The sequence below is a fragment of the Chlorocebus sabaeus genome, chromosome 4 (assembly GCF_047675955.1).
Source record: "Chlorocebus sabaeus isolate Y175 chromosome 4, mChlSab1.0.hap1, whole genome shotgun sequence".
NCBI lineage: Eukaryota > Metazoa > Chordata > Mammalia > Primates > Cercopithecidae > Chlorocebus > Chlorocebus sabaeus.
The window spans coordinates 53,177,558-53,196,216 of NC_132907.1; the positions used below are offsets into that span (position 1 = coordinate 53,177,558).

General features: G+C 37.9%; 1 protein-coding gene across 1 annotated transcript in view; it reads left to right on the top strand.

Moving 5' to 3' along the window:
• OXCT1 (3-oxoacid CoA-transferase 1) overlaps positions 1 to 18,659 on the top strand; it is a 143,918-nt gene that overhangs the window by 94,796 nt on the left and 30,463 nt on the right. The window contains exon 14 of the mRNA XM_007961481.3: positions 14,886 to 14,975. Within this exon, the coding sequence (XP_007959672.1) occupies positions 14,886 to 14,975 (90 nt within the window). The remainder of the gene's footprint in view (positions 1 to 14,885; positions 14,976 to 18,659) is intronic.

Genomic DNA, 18,659 nt, shown 5'->3' on the forward strand with positions numbered 1-18,659 from the left:
TTTATTCAGAGACTAACTCATGACTTTGTTATGCTAGTGTACTCTGTTCTGGTAAGTGTTGGATTCTGTGAAGAAATAAAGTTCAGCTACTATAAGAAAGTAAATCATTGTTGAAAACAAAGCAAGATTCATTTGACTCTCTCAAATTTACATATTTTCTGAGTCAGATTTTGCAAAGCCTTTTAGCAACAGGCTTAAAGAATTACTAGGAAATCTGAGACTCATTTTGTTTTCATTGTGATGAAAAAAAACACACACACACACAGAGGAATAGGCCATATATTGAGTTTTTAAAATAAAGTTTTTATTGTAAAAATTAAAATTATTTTAGATTCACAGAAAAGCTTCAGAGATAGTACAGAGTTTCCACATTCCCCCCACCCAGTTTTCCAGGATCCAGTTCAGGGTACTGCTTTCATTTTAGTTGTCATAGCTCCCTAGCCTTCTCTGATCTGTGCCAGTTTCTCAGTCTTTCCTTGTTTTTCATAACTTTATCAGTCTTGAAGCATTAACTGGATGTCCTGTAGAATGTCCCCCCATCTGGATTTGTCTGATATTTTTCTCATAATTAGATGTAGGTTATGGGTTTTTAGAAAGAATATCATAGAAGTAGAGTGCCCTTCTTATATCAGGGGTTATAGGATATCTACATTGCATCCCTGGTGATGATAATCTTTATCACTTGCTGAAGATAGTGCTTACCAGGTTTGTTCACTATATAAAATTACTATTTTTTCCTTTCCCTACTTTGTTCTCTGTGGAAGCAATTTAGTACTTTTAGCCCACTCTCAAAGGTCTGGAGCGGAATTAAGCTCTACCTCTTGGAGGGAAACTGTGATAAGGAATATATTTTGTCTTTGACCCCCAGTTCCTGACACAGAGCTTCTAAAATGTTTGGAATTTCCTGAGTGATAGGGCCATAGGAGCATTTTTGTTGTTCATAATAAGCCCCTTTCAACCATACCTGAATTTATGCTAATATGACTCTCCGTGGGCCCTTAAATAACTTCAATATGGAGCTGTTTGCCAGACAGATCAAGACATGATTACAGAGCTGGAAAGTTCAGCCCCACACACAATCTCTAGGAAGGAGAGAGGTTCTGGAGATTGAGTTCAATCACCAATGACCAATGACTTAATCATGCCTGTGTAATGAAATGTCCATAAAAACCCCTAAACGACAGGGTTCTAAGTGCTTCTGGGTTGCTGAACACATCACCGTTCTGGGAGAGTGGCATACCTGCATACAGCAGTGCTCCCACCCCCAAACCTTGCCCTATTCATCTCTTCCATTGGGCCATTCCTTAGTTGTGTCTTCATAATAAACCAATAATAGCAAGCAAAATGCCTTCCTGAATCCCTGTCAGCTGTTATAGCAAATTATTGAACCTGAGAGGGGGTTGTAGAAACCTCTTGGCTTTATAGCTGGTTCGTTAGAAGTACTGGTGGCCTGGACTTGCTGTCAGGGTTTGAAATGGGGAGCAGTTTTGTAAGACTGAACCCTAAACCTGTGTGTCCTGTGCTAACTCCAGGTAGTTAGGGTCAGGAGTGAGTTGAATTGTTGGGCACTCAGCTGGTTGCAGAATTGGGTAGTGTAAGGAAAAAACCCACATATATGATGTCAGAAGTGTTGAGTATAAACAGTTGAAGGGGTATTATGTATTTTGCAATTCTTCTGGAGAAAAGATTTGTCTCTTCTCTCCCATTTATTTAATCATTTGTTTATATCAATATGTTCTCAAGTATGTTTTATATTTTGGTTGTAATACACTACTGTGTTTATTTAATTTTATTTATTTATTTATTTATTTATTTATTTATTTTGAGACAGAGTCTCGCTGTGTCACCCAGGCTGGAGTGCGGTGACATGATCTTGGCTCACTGCAACCTCCACCTCCTGGGTTCAAGCGATTCTCCTGCCTCAGCCTCCCTAGTAGCTGGGGCTACAGGTGTGTGCCACCATGCCTGGCTAATTTTTGTATTTTTAGTAGAGATGGGGTTTTACCGTGTTAGCCAGGATGGTCTTGATCTCCTGACCTCATGATCCACCCGCCTCCATTTCCCAAAGTGCTAGGATTATAGGCGTGAGCCCCTGCGCCTGACCCCGTGTTTATTTTTATGCTCGCATTGTTCCAGCTATAGTCATTGGGAGCTCTTTCAGGTTTTCTCCTGTACCTCTTTGGTGCCCTTCCATTCTTTTTGTTTTTCATTGAGCACTTCCTTACTTTCTGCTACTACAAGATGCTCATCTTATTATTTCTTGTGCCCCTAGAGTCAACTTTTTCTTCAAAAGTCATTCTCTAATAAGAGAATGACATATAGAAAACCAAGATCTGGGTGCTAGGCATGCTTGTAGCTACTGGCCTATCGTTGCTTCTAGGCCTTCTCAATGGACAGAGCTATGTAATATATGCACACATACTAACTCATGCTCATGCAGTTTTAAATAATAAACAACTTTTCATTTTAGACCATTTTCCTAAGGATAGAGGAAAAAAGTAACTCCTTACTAATAGTCTCAAGGTGGTATCAACAGAAAGTGCTTTCCTCCAAATACCAGACCTAGAAAATGACATTCTTAGAATTAAAAATAGTGACATTTCAGCAATTACACCTCACCACCAAGTATCTGCGACACTTGAGTTCCAGACGAATGTGAATGAGGTCATATCTGCCATATAGCCATATAGTAATGTTGTAAAAGGAATAAAGTCCTCTCACTTACTGTAACTCCTGCTCCTCATCTGAGAATGTACTAGCTTTAACATGTACCTCAACGTAGGTCCCTATAAAGTGAAATGGAAGTAACCAGGGATTTTACTCACAGGGATTTTAAAATACTGTTTTTTCACACATTTAACATTCATTTCTGCTACTATGAATGGTCAAAGTTATTGAAAACATCAAGATCAGAAATTTAAAAGGTCTCCTATGAAATTCAGGGAGTCGAAACATTGGCCTATCAAGAAATGAGTTAAACTTTGTATATTCCTATATATCTTTTACCTCTTCTGATCTTTCTTTGTATTTCACTTTGAAAACAATTTTCCATTCTATTCTCAATTTTTCACTTTTTTGGGAAGTGGGGTGCGGTTGCGGGGGGATAGAGTCTCACTCTGTAGCCCAGGCTGTAGTGTGTTCGTTGGTGTAATCATGGCTCAGTACAGCCTTGACCTCCTGGGCTCATGTGGTCCTCCCCCTTCAGCCTCCCAAGTAGCTCATACTACAGGTGCATGCAACCACACCCAGGTAATTTAATTATTATTATTATTATTATTTTTGTAGAGACAGGGTTTTACCATGTTGCCCAGGCTGATCTTGAACTCGTGGGCTCAAGTGATCTGCCTGCCTTGGCCTCCCAAAGTGTTGGAATTGCAGGCTTGAGCCACTATGCCCAGCTGTTCTCAGTAGTTTGATTTCCGCACCACCAAGTTCTTCACCAAAGCTTTTGTTTTACTACTACTTTTCTCTAAAGACACATCACTTTTTTTTTCCCCATCTTGGAGATTGCCTGCACAGTTGACTTGAAAAGATAAGGTAGAAATTAATGCTCTTTGAATCTCCTGTTATATCTTTCAAAAATATTAACTTTGTGGCAAATCCCCCAAAGTCGTTCTTTTAACTGGTTTTGGTGTTGAAAGGAGAAATTGTGTTTTTCCTGCCTGTGATGATAGGACCCTCCCAGAGTGACATTGCTCTTCAGCATTCTCTGTTGCTCCCAGAGATGGGTCATTCTCACAAAGAGGATGTGCTTTTCCCTCTTGGGACTCAGACCTGAGACTCATTCCATGCCCCTAGTCTGTGTGAAATGTTGTTACATAGGAGGCCCATGGTTCTCCTTGTCCTGAGAGTAGGGTACGCTTTCTTAGCAAACCAGAGGTTAGACCTGCCTCCACATATGAGAAGCACTTACTCTATTTCATAGAGTAAGACTTGCACAGGAGGAACAAATTAAGACTCCAACACAGTGTTACCAATTTGCCATGAATGTCATAGCTATTAATTCCCAGTAGGTACTTAAGCAGTCATTAAACGAGGTCATCAACTGAATACAGAGGACATCGTGAGATAAACAGTAGTTATTAATTTAATGTAGAATCAAAATACTTCTGTATTCTTCCACCCAATCCTATAATACTTGCTTAATAGGGCACTTACATTTATTATACATAGCATGCTCTTTTGCAATTGCTCTTAACTGCTTTTTTTTTTTAATCTTTAAAATTTATCGTCTGTGTTATTTTCTGATCGTTTCTATTGTGGAAAAACACTGGTAATGATTTCGATTTATTAATGTTATTTCAGTCACTGTCTCTCTGTTTTGTTTTTAATCTCATCCAGCTGTCAGTGATGGTAATATAATTACAATAAGTCTAATTGTCCTCTTAGAGCTTTGCAGACAGTGGGAGGAGGTGATGGAGCAAGTGTGTGCTGCCCGTGGTTGTAGTTCTCATTCCCTCCGCCTTCTCCCCAGCCAACCCACACCCTCTTTGAGGAATCAGAAAATAAACTTTCTGAGAACAACTATTTCCTGATGGCAAAAGAAATAGTAATAATTTCATATTCCATGTAAACGAGTTGTTGAGATTAATATATTTTAGTACACGCAGACACATAAATAATGTTTTTCCATTTGTATTTTAGTTTCCTATTTTGTAGTGACTATTGGAGACTTCCTAAAATTATAAACCTTTAAAAAATCATGTGATAGTAATTGTGATCTTTTAAACCTCACCATTAGAGCATAGGTTGAACCAACCACATGAAATTCCTATATTTGCAGGTCATACTCCTATGTGGGCAATTTCATGTGATTCTAATATATTTCTCTCAGTGATTCAGTGGAAGGAAGAAAATAAATTATCCTTGAATTTTTAAATATGTAATTTATTCTGTTTCTGGGTAGTATACAGGCCCAGAAGCTCCAGTGCTTAGCTGTATTCAATAAACTCAATTAAATAACTTAGAGTACCTTTTTATTTATCCTAAAACACTTGGTCAAGCTCTCTCCATCAATGCCTTTTGTAAGAGGCCTGATAAAACAAGGTGAACTCACTTAGCCAGATTGTCTGATGTTTATTTTCATCTCTATAGTATTATGAATAGACTCTATGAAAACTGCAACTACAGCTTCAGAACAGAGCTAGGAGTATGTTTTTCTCTTGCTGTCCATTTTCAAAATCTAACAAATAGATCAGAGTGTTGGTCTATGTGACCTTATACAAAGAGCTTAACCAATCCAAAGTGCCTTAATAACAACGAAAAAACTTTGTCACATATTGATTGTACCTTAAGAAGAGAAAATACATTGGTTTCATAGTTCTAACTGTTAACTTAATAAATGCTTGTTAATTTCCTATACAAAGGTGGAGTTAATTACCTTGTATAATTAATGACAATTTTATATGCATTGGAATTTTTTCTTGGAGCGATGAGGTTTCATAAGTGAACTATGGAGACTCTCTTGAATGGTATTTACACTTTACAAAATGAGATAAATTAGTGTAATTAATAGCTAGGAACAGAACTCATTTTTCTTATTTGAAGTTAATTGATTTTTTTAAGAATCAAACTTCTTACATTTGTGACATTTTCTAGCCTGCATAAAGTGGTTGGTCTGGACTGTCTTACGATAGATGAATGAAGACTCTGATCATGGTAATAAAATGAGTTTCACTTACACCAGGATCATTTTTGTTTGTTCAGGTTCATTTGCAATAGACAATGTGTTAGAGAAACTTGATGTGGTTTTGGTATAGTTTCTGGTATAAACTAGTATAGATAGTTTCTGTAGTGTAAATTTTTATTTTCAAATATTCTGCCTGGAATCAGAAAATAGCACATTTATCAGATCTAATGTATGCAATTATCATAAAATCATTTTGAATTGATACACAACAGTGCTTCTGTTATTTATTATAATGGAATTTATTCTTTTGCCCTTCTGAGGGAAAAAATGAACTTTACCCTTTGTGAATGTTTGAAAGAAAACAGAAGTGGTAGCTTTAGGATTTTAGAATTTGCATTTTTTATTTCATTTGGCTGCAGAAACATTGAGAGGGTTTTCAAGACCTATGAGCTATTCAAAAGCAGGAGTTTTGTATGCTTAGTGAAAAGCACAAAACACCTAATAGGTATTAAGTAGATGCTTAGTTAATGACTAATAATTGGGGTATCCAGTTTCTTAGGACTTTTCCTTGGGTGTCTTGTAAATGATTTTTCTCCCCACTTGAAAAAACAAATTCAGTGTACTTCAGATATTTATTAAATAATGTTTATTTAACATTCAGCATTGAAGAAGATATAAAACAAAAAATGTCCTTAGTAGGGTCAATTTTGAAGGACATCATGTTCTCTTCTCTATAACTCTGTGACTTCCTGAGGTGAAGTTTTAATTTTACTTTTTATTTTAACCACCTCTTTTTTTTCTTCTTGCTATTATTTTCTCTGTAGATAATGTCCCTAGCTTTGATTACTCTCATTAGTACACCTTAATATCTTTTTGATTCTGTATTTTTTAGAAACAAACTTTTACTTGAAGATGGAATTCAGTTTTACTTAAATATATACCGAAAACAATCTATTATGTATCAGTAACTGCACTGGGTTGAAGATGAACAGGGAAGGCAAAGGACTTATAGTCTAATAAATAATGAGCAAGGGCTGGGCATGGTGGCTCACGCCTGTAATCCCCGCACTTTGGGAGGCCAAGGCAGTTCGACCAGCTGAGGTCAGGAGTTTGAGACCAGCCTGACCAACATGGTGAAATCCTGTCTCTACTAAAAACACAAAAATTAGTGGGGCGTGGTGGGCACATGCCTGTAACCCCAGCTACTCGGGAGGCTCAGGCACGTGAATTGCTTGAATTCAGGAGGCAGAGGTTGCAGTGATCTGAGATCCCACCACTGTACTCCAGCCTGGGCAACAGAGCAAGACTCCATCTCAAAAATAATGATAGTAATAATAATGAGCAAGATGATATCTTACATCTGCGATAGGTGATTTTTTTTTTTTAATTGAGACAGGGTCACTCTCTGTCACCCAGGTTGGAGTGCAGTGGCTGCTCACTGCGGCCTCGACTTGCTGGGCTCAAGTGATTTTCCTACCTCAGCCTCTTGAGTAGCTGGGACCACAGGCACACATCACCACATCTAGCTGAAGTTTTTTTTTTTGTTTTTTTTTTGGCAGAGATAGGGTCTTTCTGTATTGCCCAGGTTGGTCTTAAACTCCCAGGCTCGAGTGATCCTCCTACATGTCCAGATTACAGGTGTGAACTGCCATACCTGGCCCTTTGACAGGTGATCTTGATTAGGCATAGGCACTGATTAATCAGAACAGATGTGAGAAATCAGAGCACTTGTAGTCATAGCTCCATGGGGTCTTGGAGGCTCCCTATTGTGTTTTTAATTGCTAAATTTGCGGGGAAGAGTGGTTAGAGAGAAGGGAGAAGGTGTCTCATAAGGGAGAGTTCATAACTACTTGTATGGCCTTGCCACTACCTGCCAGTACAACATCAGCCCTGATCTTAAAGCTGTGGTAAATTTTAAAATGGGAATATGCAAGGATGCTGTGAGAGGTTCCTAAAATAATCATGTGGATAGCGTGGGACAGAAATCTGTGAACACTTCCTGAGAGAAGTCACCATGATTTGATACAAAAAGAATAAGCCAAAGCTCACTTGATAGTATGAAGCAGAAACCTCAAGGCACGTGGGAGCCATATGCTGTGTACAAGCAACTCACTATTCCTGGCATGGAAATGGGAACTGGGGTGTGAGGAAATGAAGAGGGGAGGGGCCAGGTTATCACACGCCTTGAATGCCAGGCTGAGGTGCTTGGACTTTACCCTGAATGACTGAAGGGTTTTATGCAGAGGAGCAACGTATTCAGATGTGCATTTTAGAGAGGCAGTTTTTGTGGCTGCAAGTTGGACAGAGAGGGACAAAGCTGGACACAGGTTGACCAGTGGGAAGACTACTATAACTCTTTAGGGAGAAATCATGGGGATCTTAGCTAGGATGAGAAAAGGTCAAGTTCAAGAAATGTTGGGAGAAGTGGAGTTCTTAGTAGTTGAGTGACTGATTGGATGTGGATTATGAGGGAGAGGCAGGAGACAAGGAGATTTCTGATTTGGATCTTGAGATGGATGATTGGCCATTAACTGATCTAGGAAATTTGCAGGTGGGTGAGATTTGCCTTTATAAAGATACTTAATTTAGTTGGGATCATATTGAGCTGAGGCATGTATTAATATAACAGAAGTTTTTATTTCTCATTCACCTAGAACCAAATGAGTATCCCTAAATGTCAGTCAGCTCTCTTCTGTGCAGTACTTCAGGGACTGAGATTCCTTCCATCCTATGGCTCCACCATTTTCAACTTGTAGTTTGCAGAATGTAGAAGAATGTGGAGGATTGTTCTTGCAGGGTTTTATGGTCCAGCCCTGGAAGTAGTATACATCACTTTCACTTTCCATTGTCCAAAACTTATTCCATGTGACCTAACTTCAAGGAGGGCTGAGAAATGTAGCCTAACTATGAGCTCAGGAATAAAGGAACAATTTTGGGAATCAGTTAACAGGATGTGCCACAGGGTGACAGGGACACTCTTGGATACTGAAGTCTGAAACTTGGAGGAAAGACCTTAGCTGGAAATGTGGTTTTAGAACTCATCAGAGACGGGGCAGTTCATATCATGACACTAGATGAAGTCACTCTTGGAGAACAAGTAAACAAGAGCTGAGGACAGAGCTGTTAATTTGACCGACATAAAGTCTTCTGAGAAAAAGGATGCTAGGTAGAAAACTAAAAGCCTCAATAGCAGTAGGAGGAACCAGGACTATAGAAGACGCTAAGTGGAGAGTTTCAAGGAGTGAATGGAAGACACTGTGATTGCAGTAGATAGATACAGGAATGTGGTAAAGTAAACCCACAAGTTGTCTGTTGAATCAGATGATTAACTATTAGAGACATGACTGAGTAGATTTCTCACTTCAGTGGCACAGTCAAGCAGAAACAAGATTTTCTCTCTCCAGGGAATTAGCAGAGAGTAGCTGTGGAGAGAGGATGGAGAAACTGGAGGAATGGGGCTAATTGATGACATACAGGGTCCCTGAGAGAACAGGAACAAAAGAGCTTATTAAAATAAAAGTTTGAGTTTATCAGAATACTGCTCTTTTGACATGCTTTTTTGAAAAGCCCATATAATGATTGATAACTGATTTTTATTGTAAGTAGTTTTTCTAACCTAACAATAGAGAATGTAATTATATTTCTCGTTCCATATTAGTTGGTTTACATAATCAATTCACCTGTCCTAAAAAATGCAATTAATCTTTGAAAAGAACTGTTTTTGGTTTTTTTAAAAGAAAATATAACACAGAAAAGAGAAATATTCTTATGTAACTGTGCTGTAAACTTTGCTATATTATGGCAAATTTTAAGTTTCTTATTTTTCCTAGATAAAGGAGTTTATGACCTGTATATGTTTAAATTATTATCTTTCTCAGTTTTTTTTTTTCTCTCCTACTCTTTAGCTAGGAGCATGCTTAGAGGAATATTTCTTTTATAGAGCATTTTTTAATAATGGGGAAGACAGATATAAAGAGGCTTACATTTAGATTGATGAGGTGGGTACTTAATGTTCTGGTATTTAATATTGAGCAATAAGAGCTAGTTTTATTAATAAATCATTCTACAACCATCTTTCTCTTTGACTTCCAATAGATTCACACTTTCTACTATGGCATATAGCATTACTTTAAAATGCTTTTAAAATTGTTTCTATGTATTATAAATTGTTTCTCACTTAAGACCAGAATATTTAGAGGTAACATCTGGAAATGAACCATTACTGTCTATGTACTAATGATAAAGGTGATGGCAAGAATGATTTTCAGTGTGTTCCGTACTTTATTTTAAATAGCATTTCACAGAACCTTTCAAATGCATTCATTTTTCCTTTTTGTAAAATCCGTAACATATCACCAAAGGTCATGTTTACAACTTGAATTCCTGTTTTTTTTTGGAGGGGGGTAGTACAATGTAATATTTATACTTTGATGTGTTGACTTTTTAATGTTACTGCATTTATAATAGTTTTTCTCTTTCTTTAAAATTCTAGTATTAGGAAATAGGATCAAAGTAGATGAAATTATTGATTTCAGCTTAAATCTATTTTCTAGAAAAAGGTGGATCATCATATTCATCTTTTATTTCTAATTCCTATCTTTGTGCCTGGTTTATAATAGCCTCTGAGTAAATACTTGTGAATTGAGGATACTTGAATCAGTATCTTTAGAAAGGTTGTATAATTGTTGTAATGGAGTATACAGCATTGCTAGCTCATTTTATTGCAGAATCTTTCCATATTTGATATCAGGGTCAATCCTTAACAGCAAAAAGATGAGTTGGCTATGAAATGAGCATCCAGCAATCATCTCTCCATTATGCTAGCCAGAACGCATTTCAGAACTACAGTTGCATCATTTAAGAAATGTATGTTTGCTGATGAGATTTTAAAGAAAGCCATACTTTGTGTCATGCTGGCCCAATGCTTCAATCATGCCCAGAAGCTCTTCTTCATTATAGGCCTATTTTCCCCAAGTATAACTTTCCCTCTGTGACTTATTTAAAAGTATATTTTTATCTCCTTAATCTCCCCGTTTTATCAGCTTCTTGTTTTGTATGTTGAATAGGATGTTGAATTTTGGGGATGAAGATGAGGGATGGGGGTGGAATCTGTATTCCCCTGTTCAGCTATTCCCTTAACTTGTAGTGCTCTCATCTTCTCAAAATTCTTTCCATTCATTCATTCACTCACTCATTTTATTCACTCAGAAATCATGTTGTACCTCTCCAAAATGTCAAGTAGTGTGTTGGACATCTGGATAGAAAGGTGAATTACTGTGCTTAGCACAGCATCTGGCATAGTTACCTCACTCAGAGAGCAGTAGTAAAATGTCCCCTTAAGAGCCTTGCTCAGATCCCCTTCCATTGTGCAGCTATAACAGTTCTAATTTGACACCGAATTCTCACCCTTACATATAATTGGGGTGCCCCTTTAATATATTAGTCATACTAGCTTCTGTAACAAATAAACCCTTCAGTTTGAGTGGCTTAGCACCCTGTGCACTTATGTGTTACTCATATTGAATGGTGCAATGTGGTTCCAAAGAAGTGGGCTGTACAACAGATGGTCCTTTAAGGACCAAGGCTGAAGGAAACTCGGCCATCTTCCAAAGTGGCTTTGGATGTCAGCATCCAGATTGCAGAAGGTGAAAAAACATGAAGAATTGCATGAAAGAGATTTTTGTAGGCCAGTCTGAAAATCATAGATATCACCTCCATTTTTTCCATTGTCTGGAACTCAGGCACATGGCCACTCCTCACTGGAATAGAGATCTGGGAGATGCAAGTAGTGGCATCCCAAAAGAATGCCTAGCTAAGCTGGAGTGAAGCATGATGATGCATTTCCTGCTTTTGTCAGGCAGGGAGTATGCCTTGTATAACCCTGTTTTGTTTTCCTGCTGGCATAAATAGAACGACTTTTCTTCTTTTTAGTAATTGACTGTTTCAGAAATCTTTTAGGAATTAAAATGGGAGGAAATATTTTATTTTCTGTTTCCAATACAATGAACACACTAAAAGCAGGAAAATCAGATATTTGAAGGTTTTCCTGTAACCTGCTAGAAATGCTATCAGAAGATACTGCTCTTTTCTTTCACAGTATTGCTCTTCCCACCTGACGGGCTACTTTTGTGAATCCTCTCATTTGTGAATCTCCCTGAGCTACTTCCTTCCCTGCCTGCTTCCCCAGCCACAGTCAGCAATTGCATCCTCAGTGTTATACCTTTGTTGGTTTAATTCATTCATCCATTCACTCATCCAAATATTTATCATGGAGAGAAGGAGAAAAAGAGGGATGGGAGGAAAAGAGAACAGTTGAAATTCCTTGTGATTGCTTTACATACCGAATAGTACAAAGGCTTAGGGAAAAGACACTTATCTCTACTTTGTGATAGGAGAGAGATGAAAATGTTGCTTTTAGAGGAAGGAATTGTAGTCTGAGTCTTTTAGTATTCATGGATACTTTTCCTTCCATAGGCAACAAGCTTTTCCAGAAGAACCTTGTTCTTCTCTAGCATGCTAGTATAGAGCCACACTTAAACTAGACATTCACTAAGTTGAATTGATTGAAGATAAGTGAATACATTTATAAACTCTATTTATTACACGTTTGCATACATCGTCTCGTACAGTGCTCACCACAGCTCTATGGTAGTACAGATATTCTTATTCCCGGTGTATAGATAATGAACCCAAATTCAGAGAGATTTGGTGTTTTGCCATTGCATAGTTAACAGTATAGATCTCCGGTGTTCTACACCTAATCTTGTGCATTTTTCACTCTTGGAAAAAGCATTAAATTTAAGAATCAAAATAGTGCTGTAAAGGTTGTAACATGTGCTTTGGGGATGAGACATCAAGCCAGCTGAATCTCTTTGAGTGAAGGCTATTCACTTATATTGAATCAAGAGTGTTTTCAACAAAAACAGACATGCTTGGTCTACCGTGTTTTATAGTGTGTTGTATTCTTGCCAGCACAGTGGTTCGTACCCTGCAGGGCCTCTATACATATTTCTAAACTAATTGACAGTAATTTAAAATGTATAAATCAGATTCATCTAAATTGGACAGGCTTCCTTCTCGTTAGAGGCTGGCATAAGTTTTTACCTATGTAACCATTGTGGCACAGGGGACAGAATTTGCTTGTGATATTCTAATTCAGGGACTTCTTTTAATTCAAGGAGTTTTTAACTCTCTAGCTTGGTTTCTGGTTTTCTTTGGCTGCTGCCTTTTCATTCTCCCAGCGCTCGCCCCCTCAGTCTGCCAAGGACACTATGTATAGAAGCTGAGACTGCTTGGATGTTCTTACCATAGCAGATTGACACATTTTATCATAGGGTTGCTTTAGTGTCTTTTGTTGCTCTACAAATCTCAAACTTTCTCATTAGAGTTTGATAGACATTGATTGCTTCCAACTCTCACTTATTTATATTTTGTACCATATCAGTGTTCTCTACAGAAATATTATGACCAACCTAATAAATTGGCCCCCAGTTTATTAGGGTTGCAGCTAAGAATGAAGGCATTGCTTATAGAAGTTTAAAAGTATGCATTTGCACATTATGTTCTGCTTCAAGCTGTCTGCAACCAGGCTCATCTTGTACTCTGCACTTCTTTCCCCTGCCACCCTCATCCCTTGCCCCCTAGCTGTTGCCAGCTGCCATCTATCTTATTTATTGACAGACTCCAAACCACAAAACTGTGGTGACTACTTCTTTTCTTTATATTGCTCATCTAATTCATGTTCATGTTCTGTTTCATTGACCTGTAAAATGTCTCCGAAGTCATGGAATTCGAGACCCTGTTTTAAAGGCATGTTGAGTGCATTTCCTGATCTCCTTATAGCTCTACCATTATCAAAAAGGAGCTAAAAGCCCTCTAAGACTTTACTGGCAAATCAGCAAGAGGACTTGGGCTAAAAAATAGATAAAATGTTAAGGAGGTTTCAGTTCAAAGACATTTCTCTTCAATATACTTGAGTAAGAATCATTTTACCATCTCTGGAAACACTTGCTTTTTCCAAACTCTGTAACTCGGAGATAGAATAGATGGAGGGACTTTTTCAGAGCATGTGGTACATAGAAGGTGGTTGGTAAAATGTATAATGAAAGAAGGGATGGCCAGATGATCAAAAATAGAATGATAATGGTGAAATGCTCCTAAACTCTGTTTCTGTGTTCTGTTTTTGCTTAGCAACCAAGGTTTTCATTTTATTTTTCTAAGAGCAAGATAAATGCCAAATGTTAGAAAGACAGAGCCACCTTTCTTATTAGCCATTACTAGAAAAACACCATTAATGCCTCAGCCTACTACTACATAATGGAATTTTAATCTGCAGGAAATCCAAGAGTACTTTAGAAAGTGCCCTTAATCGAAGACTCAGTAGAGTTGATTGTGTTTATTTTTTTTATTTTTATTTTTTATTATACTTTAAGTTCTAGGGCACATGTGCATAACATGCAGGTTTGTTACATATGTATACTTGTGCCATGTTGGTGTCCTGCACCCATCAACTTGTCAGCACCCATCAACTCGTCATTTACATCAGGTATAACTCCCAATGCAATCCCTCCCCCCTCCCCCCTCCCCGTGATAGGCCCTGGTGTGCGATGTTCCCCTTCCCGAGTCCAAGTGATCTCATTGTTCAGTTCCCACCTATGAGTGAGAACATGCGGTGTTTGGTTTTCTGTTCTTGCGATAGTTTGCTGAAAATGATGGTTTCCAGCTGCATCCATGTCCCTACAAAGGACACAAACTCATCCTTTTTTATGGCTGCATAGTATTCCATGGTATATATGTGCCACATTTTCTTAATCCAGTCTGTCACTGATGGACATTTGGGTTGATTCCAAGTCTTTGCTATTGTGAATAGTGCCGCAATAAAGATTGTGTTTAAAAAGAAAGAAGTGGATGTCAGGGGTGTTTGGATTTCAATCTGATACTGTAATAATAGTTATGTCCCAGAATTCTGGAAAGGTTTTTAATTTTTTTTTAATCCACTGATTGTCTTATTGCTAAAATGTCAAGAAAATCATATTAGCCACACTTAATAAAAGTGACGTAATGTTTATCCTGAACTTTATCCTTCAACCACAGAATAATAGAATGACAGAATATTATGTTATAAGACTTCAAGCACTAAGCAATGAAGGACAATGAGTTTTTAATGATTCTAGTAGGTTATTTTTGCAAGTTAATTTTGTTCTGGCACATACAAAAGAAGTGAAAGATACAGAGCTATTTATTTTTTGTTTTGCAGGGGAAGATGGTGAAAGGAATGGGAGGTGCTATGGATTTAGTGTCCAGTGCCAAAACCAAAGTGGTGGTCACCATGGAGCATTCTGCAAAGGTAAGATATACTATGCTCCCCAAATACTGCTTTTGGAAATTTACAATACATCAAAACCCAGTGTACCACCAGGTCACCTAACTGTGGATTTTATTTTTTCTGGCTCGTTCAAGGTGATAGCATTTACATTTGAGAGAAAAAGATGACAAAAACAGTTATTTATTATTTAGCTAAATAGTTGTTTAACTTTGAGTGAAACCAAATATCAGCGTGTTCTTCAAATAATTGTCCTGCATACATATTAAAAGTAAAAGCTTCAGTATCTCCAAAGGAAGTGAAAAGATGTTGGTATGGATATGCTGATTCAAGTTTTAAGATGATTATAGTGGTCGCTATCTGTGAGTGAAATGAAAAGCCACAACAGAACATACATCTTAACAACAGTTATTTTCAAATGGACCATATGGCCTTCAAAGCTGTGAGATGCCGTATCCAGAAGATGTTACAAAATAATGGACTAGGTGATAGCTCTTTTATTTTGATAAATCATTAAATATTTGAGTGCCTATTTCATGCTAGGCATGCTAAGATGTGGCAGCGAACAAAACTGGACAAAAATTACTGATCTCATGAAGCTTACATTCAGTGTTTCTCCTCTTCCTTCACATTGAAATAATAATAGCTACCATTTTTTAGTGTTTACTCTGTGCCAACAATACACCAAGCTCTGTGTATATGTATGAGCCCATGAACTTGATATCGGTGTTATTAGTATGTCCAGAAACAGAGTTTTAGAGGTTAAGTAACTTGCCTGAAGTAGTAGAGCTCTGATTAGACCTGGTGCCTCTGATTCCAAAGCCCAGTTGTCTCACCAAGGAACTATCAGTGTAAGTTTCTTCCTTGTTCCTGACTCAGTGTCTTTGAACGAACTGAGCTTAATTGTCTTCCTAACCTGAATCCATTGACTTCTGCTGATTTGAAAAGTTGATATTGAGTGCTTTCTTCATCTTCTTTGCCTTCTCTTCGTCTTCCTTTATTCTTTATCATTCTTAGTTTTAAAATAAAATCTACCTCTTCTCACTTTGGGACTTGCTAATCTGAGTGGAAATGACAGTTCATTTGCCCTCTTCTTGTTTAGTGATGCAGCATTATGTTAAAGCACAGAACTAGAAGATTCACATCCCACCCGCTTCCCCTGGGGAAGTTTGGTTACAGAGAAATGAATGCCACAAAATGATTTTGTTGTGAAAACAGCTATAAATGTGTGTTATCATAAATTGTTTAGTAAACAGTGGGAGGTGAGCAGTGGTGCATAAATATGGAACAATAGAAATGGAACCAACACAGGTGACTTCTGAGAATGCCTTGCAAATCATCCAAAACACTTCATTTCAGAGGCAAGAAGATGCTAAGCATGCAAATCAAATCCAAATCTTTTCTGGAACATAATGTCTACTTGGAAAAAACTCTTTCAGACTTTCTTTTTGTTGTTAACCTTACTATTGACACATGAAGGCACTGAAGTTCAACTTATTTTAGTTTATTTTTGTGTACTCATTTTTAAAACATTAGACCTATATTTTGGAAATTCTTTTCTTCCCCCCAAGTCCTTTCTTTCTCCTCAGCTGGAATTTCTGGTAGAGGAAAATAAATGGTGTCACCAACTTCAGACTAGAAATATCTTATTAAGGCTTTCCAAAGAAGAAAGATCATATTTTTTACCTCTTTCCTTCTGTCAGTGGGGAAATTAGCATTGAGTTTTAGAACAGAATTGGAATCAGGTATTTTTCCGTAGATAAGTTTCATTTCAACAAGCCAATAAAACAATGTACTTCTCACTAAAATAATAGTAATGATTTATTCACACTTAACCTTTGAAAACTAATCAACAGTTTCTCTTCTCACCACCCTCTCATTTTACTTGTGGCCCTCGAATATGAAGCTGCTACTATTTTGTTCATCTGGACTCATGGTTACTGGCCCAGCTCACGGGAAGACAGGGAACCTGCTATTTCTTTTTTGCATCTTTTGCTCTTGTTAAAAGTTGAGAGGAGCTGGGAAAGAGGTAGGGAAGAGAGGTTTTTCACTCCTAGTAACCTCTCCAGTTAAGGATCTGTTCTCTTAGACATGCCAGGTAACTTCTGCTGCCTTATGATTAAGTGAGCGGCCTAGGGGAGCAATCTCTAGGGTTTTGTAAGACATGGGAGTAAAGTTTGCAAAGAAGGATAAAACCTGAGAAATATAGTCTTGTATTCTTGTGCTGCTATTTTTGTTTGTTCATTTGTTTTGTTTTGTTTTTTTTTCTGTAAGTGGATGGAGCTATTAACTGGTTTTGGGGTAGGGCTACCTTTTTTCTTATCTATAAGGTTACAGTTAAGTTACAGGTTGTTTATAAATATAGCATTACCTGACTGGAAAAATGTGGTTTTTGTTGTTATTTTAATAAGACAAAAGAAAACTCTTGCAACCAGTTACTGCCTTTAGTTCAAACTCCAGCAGCTTCTAAAACCTGAGACCTGGCTACCTACGGGTGCTCCTCTGGAGTAACACCTGCCCTTAGACTACCTCTGCAACGTATGTCAGGCACACGGGCAGACTGGCATTGTAACTTGATTTTCATAAGACTAGACATCAGAGTTGCAGGCAAAGTTTTAAAGTAGGAAAAAATTTTTTTGGTGTCCAGCCACCTTTCTTCTTAAGCTTCTTTTTCATTTCTAAGTATATCTTATCTTCTGCCCTTTAAAAATGAGAAGAAAGGAAAGGAGTAATAAGCTGAGTCCTTACCAGGTGGAGGTGCTGTGCTTGGCACTGAATATGCTTAATCTCATTGATCCTCTGAAGTAAGGTTGAGATATGGGTATTAAGAAGCTTATTCAGGAAAGTGACAGAGCTCGAGTTTGATTCAGTGTGGTGCAGCCTGTGTTCATACTGCACCATGCCACATCCTCACAAAGCTACCTCTGCACCAGCATCCCAGCCACATCTGCCCTTTGGGGAAGCTTCAGGGTTTTTTTTTTCCATTTTCCCTGGACAAAGCTCTCTTTGCTTAGATGAGACTTACATCAGCAACGTGTTTAAAAGAAAATAACCCAAAAATCTAATTATATCTTCTAGTACCTATCTCCATTTCTTCCTTTTTGCGTTAGACTCCTTTCTGTTTTATCCGGGCACACAGATAAACCCAGTGACTGGCTATATTTCCTAGCCTTCCTGTGCATAGATACATCCATGCTACCAAGTTTGGGTCAGTGGGATTTGAGTATTTATGATGTATGTAATTTCTGAGGTATGTCTTTAAAGTTAAAGCCAATTGCATTAGATTTTCTGTGTCCCCTCTGTCTGATAAAGGCCTTGACTGCAGCAGCAGCCTTGGGTACAAACCTGTAAACCATGTGCTGCGGGTTGCAGAGCTGCCTCCACCACTTGTATCCATAGATAGATTCCCCATTCCTTCCTTTATGGGTTCCCTCCAGAACCCTTTATAATGCCCTCTGCAGCCTTCTAAGGTGCCATCTGAATCTTTGGTACCAACTACTATTATTTTTCACTCAGTGGCTCCTTAATCATTTTTCCACACTAGAATCTTCTGATGAGCCATAGAACTATATTTCTAACTTCCTATTAGACAACTCCACCTGGTTGTTCCACAGCTACTTCAGCTGCAACAAATTTCACCAACTAAATCATCATTCCGCCTAAATATGTTCTGCTTATTTGGCCCAATTAGAGAAGTGATAATCTCCC